Here is a 13715-nt window from a genome sequence, read left to right as displayed (position 1 = left end):
GAGAGGTTTTAAAAAAGGGGAAAAGCCAGCCTGTGTGACTTGTTGGGCTGCTTGTGAGATGGATTGGACAGCAGCAGCTTCCAAATGAGCAGGTTAATGTTTTCTTTTCCTTCCTACTATATTATATAACAGATTTGTGTGGCTGACATTATTAATATGATACTGGGACACTTGTATTGCAAGTTTGTCCACTGATATAACTAAATACTGACATGTACATGTCTTCAGTCCTGGACACATTCAGCATGTGAGATTTGGGACAGACTGACCATGTACTTTAGAGTTTGTTGCATGGTGACAGATATTTGACGCCTTGTCATAGCTGCATGGTGTGACAAACACTCAAGATTTTGCTAACTTTGATATCCAATGTGTCCTAGATTCGGCTCTGGATCGCTCTAGCCCAACACCCAATGTATTAAGTAAATCAGCACAATGCATTAACTCTTTTTGCAAGGTATATGGTTTATTTGATCCATGGAGATTCATAAACCCAACCTCCAGGCAGTACTCCTTTTACTCTCCACCACATCGGACGTATACTAGAATTGACTACTTCTTATTAGATAATAAATTGACATCTATAGTAACACATATAGAATACTCTGGCATAGTAATATCTGATCACAGCCCAGTCATATTGAAACTTAATTTCCCTGGGAACACGTCACCTCAGAGAATGTGGCGCTTTAATAACAGGTTATTGGCAGATGATGATTTTACGGAATTCATAAATTCGCAAATAGACTTTTTCTTAGAGCTTAATGATACCCCTGATATAAGTAGTGGCATTCTGTGGGAATCCTTAAAAGCTTATATACGGGGACAAATAATTTCGTACAATGCAGGACAAAGGAAAAGAAAGATGATACGAATTACAGAATTAACAGAGGCAATAAAAGAAATTGACATTGCAAATTCTACAGCTCCCTCCGAGGAGCTACACAGAAAACGGATCCTGCTCCAGACCAAATACGATATCTTATTGAATCAGCGTGAGGCGGATCTATATCTTAGGTCAAGACAGGATCTCTATGAGCATGGTGAGCGTGCAGGTAGGCTCCTGAGCCACCAACTAAAACAGTCAGAAGCGGCTGGTATGATAGTGGAGATAGAAGACAATCTGGGAAATAAAATTATAGATCAGAAAGATGTCAACAACCAATTTAAGTCTTTTTATAAGGATTTATATACCTCAGAAATAAATGACAGGGAGCGGGTGAAAACCTTTTGTGAAAATCTGGAAATGCCGTTCCTAGAGAGGGCAGAGAGGGATAGATTAGAGGGACCGCTGACTGCAAGTGAGATAGAGAATGCAATTCGGAATATGAAGACGGGTAAAGCACCGGGCCCAGATGGGTTCCCGAGTGACTTTTACAAAAATTTGCATCCAAACTGATACCCCTACTAGGTAGAGTATATGAGGAGGTTCTTGATAAAAAAGTTTTACCTCAAACTATGTCACAGGCTGTGATCTCTGTGCTCCTTAAGAAAAATAAGGATCCGCTTAAATGTGAATCGTATCGGCCAGTGAGTTTGCTTGGCTGTGATTATAAGATATTGACCAAAGTATTGGCAGCTAGGATTGAGCCTGTTATAAGTAAGATAATACACCCTGACCAGACAGGGTTTGTTGCTGGTAGGCAACTCTCCAGTAATCTCCGTCGCCTTTTCAACGTGTTGTATACTGCCGAAGATAACACTGAACCAGAGATTGTGATATCCCTAGATGCTCACAAAGCTTTTGATAGAATAGAGTATTTCTATCTCTTCACAGTTCTTGAGAAATTCGGATTCGGTCCTAAATTTCGTTCGTGGATCGAAATAATATATGCAAATCCCCAGGCTATGGTGAGAACAAACAATATAATATCTGAACCTTTTCCTCTGTTTCGGGGAACAAGGCAGGGGTGCCCCTTGTCACCTCTGCTCTTTGATATGGCAATTGAGCCCCTTGCAATAATGCTGAGGAATGCTGCTGGACTTGGGGGTATACACAGGGGGATGCAAAACCATAAACTCTCGCTATACGCTGATGACCTCCTTCTTTTCCTGTCAAACCCTGCCACAAACATCCCAGTGGCTCTGAATATTATTGAAGACTTTGGGAAGGTCTCGGGTTATAAAGTTAATCTAACGAAAAGTGTTCTTTTCCCAATTAATAAGCAGGCGAGGAGACTGTCATTTCAGTCCTTTCCTTTCACAACGCACAAAGATAAATTCACTTACTTAGGTGTCAATGTAACAAGTAAATACAAAGACTTATTTAATCATAACTTTAAAGTAACATTGGATAAGGCAAAATTAGATATGGAGAGGTGGTCATCTCTCCCCCTATCATTAGCAGGGAAGATTAATTCTGTCAAAATGACTGTAATGCCACGGTTCCTCTATTTGTTCCAGACAATTCCAATTTTCATTCCTAAATCATTTTTTAAAGAATTAAATAAATGCACATCCACCTTTATCTGGAATAAAACAGTCCCCCGGATAAGAAGAGAGTTCCTTGAGAGACAGAGAGAAGAGGGAGGCCTGGCTCTACCAAATTATATGCACTATTATTGGGCTGCCAATATACATAAGCTGTTGTTTTGGGTCTCACAGGTAGATGACGATGAAACCCCAGTTTGGGTACATATGGAAAGATATGCATCTAGCCCAGTGTTCTTACGCTCCCTGGTCTGCGCCTCTCTGCCCTTAAGCAAACACCTGTACACAAACAACCCTGTTGTACATGACTCTATCAAAATTTGGGTCCAGTTCAGAACACATTTTAAAAACAGAAATGCCCTCCTCTCTGCTCCTGTCTATGGCAATCATTTGTTTCCCCCGGCCCTTGGGGGAACAGCATTTAGGGAATGGTATAGAGCTGGGGTGGAATGTGTCAAAAACCTTTTTAAAGATGGGGTATTCATGTCTGCGGCTCAACTGGAGAAAGAGTATGGAATCCCCTCAAAGACTAACTACCTCAGATATTTTCAGGTTCGAGAATTTGTGAAAAAAACATTCTCTTCATCCCTTATGCTACCGCAAAGCGGATGGATAGATGAACTATTGGATATGAATCCGACTTGTAAAGGGATGATTTCCAGGATCTATGTGAATATCCAGAATGTGGCTTCCCCACCCCTCGATTACATAAAAACGAAATGGGAGGAAGAGTTAGAATTGGACATATCGGAAGTTGACTGGAGATGGGCAGTAGAACTAATACACTCTTCCTCTGTATGTGTTAGACACGGATTGATACAATTTAAGGTGTTACACAGACTTCATTTTTCAAGGGACAAACTAGCAAGAATTTATCAGGGGGCTGATCCGACTTGTCCTAGATGTAAACAGGTGCCAGCCAACATATGTCACATGTTCTGGTCTTGTCACAGGCTGAAAGAGTTTTGGGCCAAAATTTTCAAAACCTTCTCATCCGTTTATAACAGAAATATAGAGCCCACCCCTCTGGCAGCCATCTTTGGTGTGGCACCAGGGGAAGCACAACTAACGACTGCTCAAAGGAAAGCAATAGCATTTTCTTCGTTGTTGGCCAGGAGATTAATTTTATTTAACTGGATAAAGGCAACACCGCCATCTCACGAACGATGGATGGAGGAGGTGATGGCACACCTGAAATTAGAACACCTTAGATTTACATTGCAGGGCAACACTAAGAGATTTTCTAAGGTCTGGCAGCCTTTTATTTCTCACTTTGAACAGGAGCTTTCAGCTGCTCCAACATAATTGGCAGCTTCTGACCCCCTTCCCCCTTTCCCCCCTCCCCATCTCTCTCTTTTTTTTTTTTTTTTTTTTTTTTATTTATTCATTTTTTAATTAATTAATTTATTTTGTCATCTATTTTCTTCTTATTATCATGGGTGGTGGGTGTGTCTGATGTCTAGTATTAGTATGATTTGTCTTGTCACTGTTTTGTCTGTAGTTTAGTTCTACACTTGTGATGAATAAGTTCAGTCCTATTATCTTGGTTTGAATGGAGGTTTGATGTCTGAATGTGAAAATCAATAAAAACACTTTGATTAACTTTGATATCCAAGCCCTTTAGATGGTACTCAGAAAATTTGAACAAATGTCTCCCAACTTTTGTAGCTCTAGGCCGCTTTGTTGAAATGTTCTAGGGGGCACCACAGAGCCCTGTAGGCACACCAAAGCAAAACAAAAAAAAAAAAAAAATCACATGATATCAGATTTTAGCACTTCTGATGTGTTTTGTCAAGTTTTGTGAGAATTCAAGCTTCCCTTGTCCGTCAAATACAGCTTCCTTTTTTATAGTGAACAATGCGTCACCACGGCAACAGCTTTATATCTTTATATCATCAAGGTCTTGATACTATTCTGGTTGAATCAGATGTTGATCAAGTTAACCTGCTAAGAGAAGACAGTCCAAGTGTAAAAAAAATAACTTCATGTTAATAATAGGTAGTACTATGACTATGATTCCAAATTGTACAGTAGATGTCTTCAGGCATAGACTCCCATCAAATGTGTGAAATCTGGTGAAGATCTGACCATCTGGTGTCAAGTTACACATTTCACTTCGAAACATCGAAATTCACCAAGCCGCCACGGGAACACCCTTCAACAAAAATTCACAATATTCACAATAAACCATTATCAATGTCTGAGGCCTTTTTTTGCCCAATTTTGAGATCAATTAGTTCAACTTCCTAGGAGCAGAACATGAAAGTGTAAAACATGACATTTCCTGTTGTCAGTAGGTGGGGCTCTGATTATCACTTAAAATTGTCATACAGATTTTATAAGGGCAGGACTTTTATCAAACATGTCAAGTTTAGAGGAGATTGGACCATTTAGAGCAGAGTTACATACCACGTACAAGAGTGCAATCTATTTGCTCCGTCTGCCGTTATGGATCGTAGTCCGATCGCACAAGGACCTGGTGGAAATTACGGGTAAGAGTACATCTTCTTGTTCCTCTGTCTTTGTTGTTTTTTTTTTCTTCAACAACAGCGTTATTTCCCAGTGTGCCTTGTGCAGAGACGTGCACATTCAACTCAACACAAGAAAGTTGTGCTCCAGAAAAGGATAAGCACTCAATGAAGAACCTAGGATCACTAACTAATCAGCTATTATGGTTTAAATATAAAGGCCAGTAAGCAGTGATAACTAACACGTCTTTGGGGTCATCAGGTGGGAACCTCCTTTCATAAGTGTTTCACCTAGTTAGTCCCACAACACCTCCTGGAGGCTAGGTAGTATCACATGGCTATCACAGGTACAAGGCTAAGCTATCACATGGCTATCACAGGTACAAGGCTAAGCTATCACATGGCTATCACAGGTACAAGGCTAAGCTATCACATGGCTATCACAGGTACAAGGCTAAACTACCACATGGTATCACAGATACAACTGCTACATGCTATATTACCTTACCTAAATTACCACATGGCTTATCACAGCCTAAACAGCATTGCAACTTTTGACAGACCCAGGCTCCATTTGTGCAAGCTCCAGGTAGTGACAATGCCGATACTACCAGATACAAGGCTAAGCTACCACATGGCTATCACAGATAAAAGGCTAAGCTACCACATGACAATCACAGATACAAGGTTAAGCTACCGCATGGCTATCACAGTTACGAGGCTAAGCAACCACATGGCTATCGCAGGTACAAGGCTAACCTACCACATGGCTATCACTGATACAAGGCTAGCTATCACTATACTATATACTATACTACAACTCAAATACAAGGCTCAAGCTAAAGGAAATAGGGATGAACTGGCAGAATCAACAAACAAACTTACATGGGTGGCAGCATGATCTCACAAAAAGAGACTCAAACAGGCCACTCCCACACCTAAATACCCTCCCACTTCCTGGATTTTCTCCTGAAAAGACTGATCGATGGATCTCTCCACCTGATTTCAAGGAGTTGTCCATTCAGTGGATCCCCCTGCTGGCCCTTAACTAGCATATGTCTTAAGGTTACAGTACCTGAACACAATGGGCATGATGGGTTGCTACTTACCCAGAGCTTCAGGTTCTGGGGGGTCGGCACACATTGTATGTAGTCCCTAGTAGTCCCTGTAGCCCCTATCTAATGCGGCTTTCCTCCATACTCCACAGGTCCCCCCAGCTTAGTTTCCTCCTCTCCACACTTTTCCAATTCAACCACTGTCCCTGCTTAGCCTGAGCCACTGCCTTAGAATCCTTACAATCTCCTCCTGCCTACGTACCTGTTCCACTACCAGCTGTCTTCTGTCTTTGGGACCTGCTTTATCCACACCGGTTTGCCTGGGCCAAGCCCCAAGCCTCCCCGGCCAAATTGAACATTACCTACTATCTCTTCATGCCTAAGTGTAGCCTCTGCTTCCTGAACTGCAATTCTTGGGTTCCATTTTCTTCCCTTGGTTGGATTTAGAACCACACTCCAAACTATCACGTTCTTACTCCCTGCTAACAACAGCTCAGCCCTGACCTTGGTGCACTTAAACTCCTCTGTTAAACTAGGTACTGGCAGCTGCAGTATCCATTTCCCATACAATGCCACACTAATAAGACACCTAGGAGCGCTAAACCACTTCCTAATATGAGCTAACCAACCTGTCCATTCTCTCCATGACAGATAATTGTATCACCTACTTAAGCACTTCACGGATTTTTCCCTAATTGTTGGAATTTCCTCGTCATCTATGATAAATTTCTTATCACTTAATTTCCCACTACATAATGAAATACTTCTAGAATTACTTGGCTTGATCTTCATACTGGCCCACTTGAAGTTCTTATTTACCTTCTCTAATAGACTTTGTACATGACACTGTTCTAATTACTAGTTTCATGTCATCCATGTAAGACCTTATTGGTGGAAGACACATCCCATTCTGCTGTCTCTCTCCACCTACAACCCACTTGGAAGCCCTGATAATTACTTCCATCACCATTGTTAATGCTGCCATAATAACCTTTGTCTAGCCTCTGTCAGCCTGTTGTGAAATCTGAAGGACTTATACACATTCAAATGTCCTAAAACTACGCTTTCACTAAGTTGACAGCTATTCACGGCACTCTAAGATACTCAAAAACACTTCAAATAAGGCTTGTGGCACTGAGCCAAATGCATTAGCCGGGTCTAAAAATACTACATGCAGTTCTCTTTTCTCCTTTTTAGCAGCACATTATGATGTTAACATTTAGTAATTTTCTTAAGGTTTAAATGTTTAGAAGTCACACCCCTGATAGGAACAAGCCAAAGTAGCATCCTGCAAACCATTGTACATGTGTGGGAAATAAATTGGACAACCTCCATGTCGCATCAGTTTCCAACAATCCTGTCGGATTGTGACCTGTGTTGTCCACTGATTCACTGAAATCTTGGCCAAATGCTGGACCAAGCCATTAGGCTCTTTTTCAATATGCTGTCTGACAGAGCAGAGAACTTGGGCAGGTGTGAACTTTACGGTGAATAAGGACTAGTGTGTCAGTGGGACTTTGAGGTGCTGTCCCAGTCCTGCTGCACATCGTTCAGTGGCATCTACAGAGTGGAGGTGGTGGCTCAGTTATAGCGTCTTGTTTGGGTCATGATGTATGGACAGTTAAATCATTCCACAACCAGAAACCGTGGATTACCAGAACCATCCGGAAACATAGACAAAGAATTAAATTACAGAGCATTAGTAACAGGAGCGGATGGGATCACATTTCACTGGAGTTACACCTTGGAAAATTCCATTTGACAAATAAATAATGAAATGATTGATTGTATAAACTATAAGGTGGTTTCCAGAGCCTTATCCAACAGACTGAAAAACATCCATAAAATAATTGTACAAACAAATTAAGCGTATTGAGTACTTAACAGCGAGGAGGCGGCACGGTGGCGTCGTGTATAGCACTGTTGCCTCACAGCAAGAGGTTGGTTCGTAACCCGATTGGAACGGGGTTCGGTCCATGGGCGTGGGCCCTTGTGTGCGGAGTTTGCATGTTCTCCCCGTGTCTGTGTGGGGTCTCTCAGGGGTCTCCGGCTTCCTCCCACAGTCCAAAGACATGCAGCTCCGGTTGATTGGTGACTGTGGGTGTGTATGGTCTATATGTGTGTCTATATGTGTCGGCCCTGTGATGGTCTGGCGACCTATCCAGGGTGTACCCTGCCTTCCGCCCGATGACAGCTGGGATTGGCTCCAGCCCCCCCGCGACCCTTACGAGGACAAGCGGTTACAGAAAATGACTGACTGACAGCGAGGATGGATTATAAGACAATGGGCTCCTAGGCACAATTATACAAAGGTCTTACCAGCTATTCTATATAGGGGCATGTCATACAGACTGTGTGGTGGTATTTCCTCTTGTTTAAAGTCTTGATGTTGTCATTATGCATCTTTTTGTAGTTTTGTTTGTCTTTGTGGTCATTTTTTTGCATTCATTTATTCAGAAAATGCACTGCAGGGATTGTGTGATGCCATCTGTCAAGTTATTGGACAATTTAAGTAGACTGACATACTTTCTAATCAGTCAGATATAGACTGACATACTGTGTAACCAATCAGAATGCTAGGTTAAGCTGTTAGGTTGTGACTATACGCAAGTGTATGAGCAAGTTCGGTTGAGAGCACAGGGGGTCTGAGCACATGCTGCAATGTCGCAGTAAAGTTGTTGTGGAGCTAATAAATGGCAGTGTTGGCCAGCACTTTATTTGACATTTTGTCAGAAGTGTTTTGGGAGAGACACCCAACGTTAAGTTGGCTAACGATGGCGGCAATATACAGGTTAGCACCCTCTTCTACATCATGGGCTATGAAGTCGGAACATTCTCAAGTTGTTTATCTTCGAAGAGAAAGAGGATGACAATGACTATGATATGGGATACAGTGCTGGCTAAATTCTATAGATATTTCATTCCAGAGAAAAACACCATACATGAGAGAGCCTGCTTTTATCAGCAAATGCAAAAGTCAGGGGACATGGCAGAGTCATTTATCAGAGCTCTCTATGAACTGAGTGAGAACTGTGACTTTGGTAAAAAGGAAAGTGAACACATAAGAGACAGATTGGTTGTCCGCATCCGCAACAAAGAGCTCTCTAGACTACTACAGCTCATGTCCAACCTGACGCTAGAAACAGCGATGCAGATTGTAAGACAGGCTAAGGATGTCGCATAGAAGATAAGTCAAGCAGCACTCCAGGTGTAGGAGGTGACACATCGGCTACCTTCAAAGAGAGCTGGGAGACAGTGGGGTAATGAGAGACATGACAGCTGGGTGAAAACCCACTGGGAGGACTACAGGTGCCACAGGTGTGGTCCCTGCTAAATGCCTAGCATTAGGATCCGAGTGCAGAAAATTTGGAAAGAGGGGTCACTGGGAGTGAAAATGTCTCTCGGGTCAGTAGGAGAACACAGTAACAACAGTGAAGAAAACTTTTATTTGGGTGCAGTCAGCAAAGTAAACCAGGGTAGAGTTGAGCATTGGACTGAACAACTAAAAGTAGGTCACACTCCAGTCAGGTTTGGGATTGATACAGGAGGTGATGTTACTGTAATGAACCTGAAAACACTAAGCCCAAAGTGGTTGACTGGTTACAGTCCTTTAGATAGCCTGGGAGGGATGCTCGATATTGTGGAACAGTTCACAGCTAGCACGCTTCACAAACAGATGAAGCACATTTTTAACAAGTATGTAGCTGAAGGGCACACAGTCAGCAATCTGTTGGGAAGAGAGACAGCAGCAGAGATAGGGCTGGTTAAAAGAGTACAGCAGGTTAGTGTAGCCGCAGGACCCCAGGGGACTCCCTTAAGACAGAACCAGTCAAGATCCAGTCTAAGAGAGGGAGCCGTACCATATGCTGTACACACAGCCAGAAGAGTCTCACTACCACTCCTGCCTAAAGTCCAAGCGGAACTGCAGCAAATGGAGGAGTAAGGCATGATAGAGAAGGTCACGCGACCCACAGACTGGTCGCGCACATGGTGCCCGTCATGAAGCTGACAGACACTGTGAGAATTTGCATAGGACTACAGAAGCTAAATGAGAACATCAAAGAGAAAGATACCAGCTGCCAACGACAGAGGAGACATTGGCCAAGCTGTCAGGGCCCAGAGTCTTCACATCTCTGGATGCAGCATCAGGCTTTTGGCAGATACCATTACATGAAGACAGCACCCTCCCGACGACCTTTATCACATCCTTTTTTTTTATTTCAAGTGCCTGCCTTATGGAATAAATATTGCCACAGAGATTTTCTAGCGCAACATGAACGAACTGCTGGAGGGACTAGAGGATGGAGGATGTCATCATGCATGGAAAGGACGTGAATGCACACGACACCCTCTGCAGCACACATTGGAGAGAATGAAACAGGCTGATCTCAAACTCAACAAGGAGAAATGTGTATTTAGACTGCGGTTCCGGGACACATAGTGGATGCCAGCGGAGTCAGACCCAGGTAAGGTGAACGCTATTAGCAAGCTACAGGAGCCCACAAACGTTCCCAAGCTAAAACGAGCACTGGGCATGATCAACTACATGAGTAAATACATACTGAACTTGGCAACAGCAGCAGGCCCCATATGACCTGCTGAAGGGAGAAACCTCCAGGACATGGGATCAGCCACAGCGACAAGCATTCCAGCAACTCAAAGAAGCCCTCATCACCTCACCCATTCTAGCTCATTATGACCTGCAGAGACAGGCAGCTGTTATAGCAGACGGGAGCAGCTATTGGTTAGGGGCGTTCTCCTGCAGTTGCACGGTGAGAGCTGGAAGCCTGTTGCATATAGTTCAAGGAGGCTGCAAACCATGTTTTGTGATAATGGGCTCTATAAATAAAAATTGACTTGAATTGACATGTCACATGTGTCTTGAGTTACCACTTGAAATTATATCTCCCTGTCCTGCTCAAAATGCAAATAATCATGCACATAATTTCATTCACCATCATACGAGACTACTATTGCCAGGGGACAGTTTGTTTGTTTACCTAATGGTTATTAATTGGGTTAACAACAGAATTGAGCCATATGTGTGTTTGTGTGCGTTTGTTGAAACTGTTTAACAGTTGCTGCTGTTTTTAGCATTTTGCTAAACTATGTTATGGCAGCCACAGAAAGCTTGCTTCTCTTGCATTGTCCTCTAGGCAGTTATTTTTATAAATTCCACAGCTCTGTCTGTGATGAACGTGGCTGGCCGTGGCTGTGAGCCCTTCTTCCTTAACTGTGGTCTTGCCCCATTCTTATCAAAGTGTTTGATTATGTCAGTCAGAGTGTCTTTGCCAATTCTGAAAAAGGCAAACATAGAAAATATTTGTTTAAGATCATGGTTCATTCTAACAGGCATCGTGTCACCTGACTGTGGATGTATATGCATCCAAACTGCTCTCAGGTAGTTGCTAAATCATTAACATCACAGTCAATAATTTATTCGTGCACCCATGGATGTGTTATTCTGTCACCCAAAGGTGTTATTAACCCATGGGTGTGTTGTTCACACATTCAAGCACATTATCAGGTTGGTGTGTTATTCAAATTAATAGCAGATGCTCACAGTTTCGATGTCAGTATCATTTGCATTTTAAAACAACAATACTGAGCTAGCTAGCTAGCTAGATAACTTGGACATTATTGAAGCTCACAGTGGATTATTAAAAGATAGCTTCTAGCATGAAAAACAGTTTGTAATCCCTGTATGTGACTTGAATGAACACTAACGTAACACTGATAACTTGGAAGTTAATGAAAACATTAAAGAATTCCTGCAGACTTCATTGCTCAGATAACAAGTTCAGGGGTGCTTTCTTTTCATTGCAGGCTTCTTGGTGGATGTAGTCATCTAAGAAGTAAATACTGTACACCTGTTCGCCTCAAGGTGTCCAATTATTCTCATGTCCTGCCACTCTCTTTCGGGCCACTAAAGATCCATCTGTATGTTGTACATAAGCTCTGGAGAAGGTTAGCGGATACAGGACTGCGTCCCGAGCAGCAAATTCTCCTTTCTTCTTGCGTAGCATTTGCAGTCAAAGTTACAGATCTTCTCCTTTTCTATTTCTTTATCGTCTTCAAATGTTACAGTAGATATAGCTTCTGATATCTTACGCTCCAGCTCCTCCACCATGAGCCAAGGGTCTCTTTGTCGTCTTCGGCTAAGGTCAACTGTAGAATAGGGAGACAATGTAATGCAGTCACTCTCCTCGATTTCTTCAGTTTCGTCTTTTAGTTCGGGTTCAGAATCAGAAGTGAGATTGGCATCGGGATGACCAGAAGCACCTGGCTTTTTGAAGAAGTACTGCCAAAGATTTGCACTGTAACAGCTCCAATTTAGTTCTTCTGCAATGCACTTTTCCTGCTCCATCTTCATTCAGTGATGAAACACACACAGCTTCCAGAAGTAGCAGTAACAGTTTCTAGCCTACTTTAAATGCAGGGGCGGCCGCTTAAGTAGCCATGGGGTTCAAGTGCAGCTGATTTGAAAAAAGGAACAAAAGCATGTAGCAAGTATGCTAATTTACTTCAGTATCACCACACCCCCAACTAGGAATCAACTTTTCCTTTAAAACAACCCAAATTCAAATACAAAGTGTTTGGATTTAAGGCCCCCAATACTGTTATTTGAAGCATAGAATGGCTTCCTTGTGATTTCAAGTTGCATTTTCTGTAAAAAAAAAAAAAAAAAATGAAAATCACAAATTAAAAAAAAGAAGAAATTTTTCTTTGTTCACTAGACTTACTGGTTTTCTGGTGGCAGGTCACATATTAGCAATGATGAAGCTGAGTAGACAGTCTTTCAGTGTCATCCAGGATTGATTAGGGCACACACTGACAGGGAACACCTCTGGATATGTTCTAAACGACAGATCTGAAGATGCATGAGGACGCATTCACACTTGCATACTTTGAGTTGGATACTTGTGATGCGATCACCTAAGATGCATTTTAATAATGTGTAAACACAGCCTCAGCACATTTTGTGACGACACTGTACAGTGCTAAGCTTAAACAATTGTGTGTGCGTCTGGTGTGTGCATATTTGTCCACAGAGTGATGTTTTCCCTGAGCCCATATTCACTTGGACCAAGGTCGGCGGGCGTCTGCTAGATGGCCGAGAGGAGCATGACGGAAGGGAACTTGTCCTGGAAAGAGTTCCTGCTGAGCTCAATGGCTCCATGTTTCGCTGCACAGCCCAGAATCCTTTAGGCTCTACAGATACCCACACCCGCCTCATTGTGTTTGGTGAGTTTGAAAGGATTTGCTTCAGTAGTTTCTTATTTGTTCAGTGAGATCAAAGTAAATGTGTTTTATTTGGTGTTTTTTTGCAGACAACCCAAGACTGAAGAAAGGAAAAGAACATTTTATTGGTAGGTCATTCTATATTATAATCAATTTAGGCAGTTTTTCTATTGTTACTGTTTTAACATCCTATTAATATAGCAGACCATTCGTGAAAACAGGAGTCTGGGCTCTTGTGACTGGCTGAGAATTTCCAACTCAAATATATGGAGCCCCACAATGTTCAATATGTAACTTAAAATGAGTAATAATAAAATAATCACATCAATAACTTATTAAATAGCTTAGGAAATTTTAAATCTCAACTCGTTATAATGAAATATTATTTCATCAATCTTATTTTCATACCAACAGAGTTTTACAAGTTAACATATGTTAACTAGAGCAGTAACAATGTCAAAGGTATCAAAAAATCATGCATTACCTGCATAAAAATGACTAGATTTATTATGTCTGTGAA

At 42.0% G+C, this 13715-nt stretch overlaps 1 protein-coding gene across 2 annotated transcripts in view; it reads left to right on the top strand.

Annotated features, from left to right (window-relative positions):
• Positions 1 to 13715, top strand: part of LOC121947533 (immunoglobulin superfamily member 21-like) — a 70039-nt gene that overhangs the window by 49371 nt on the left and 6953 nt on the right. For both annotated transcript variants that reach the window (XM_088082705.1, XM_088082704.1), the window contains exons 8-9: positions 13006 to 13198; positions 13285 to 13323. In XM_088082705.1, the coding sequence (XP_087938831.1) occupies positions 13006 to 13198; positions 13285 to 13323 (232 nt within the window). The remainder of the gene's footprint in view (positions 1 to 13005; positions 13199 to 13284; positions 13324 to 13715) is intronic.

The sequence above is a fragment of the Plectropomus leopardus genome, chromosome 9 (assembly GCF_026936395.1).
Source record: "Plectropomus leopardus strain MGB_pleo_1.0 chromosome 9, ASM2693639v1, whole genome shotgun sequence".
NCBI classification, from domain to species: Eukaryota; Metazoa; Chordata; class Actinopteri; order Perciformes; family Serranidae; genus Plectropomus; species Plectropomus leopardus.
Note: the sequence above shows the minus strand (reverse complement) of the source record. Positions and strands in the feature narration are given on the sequence as shown.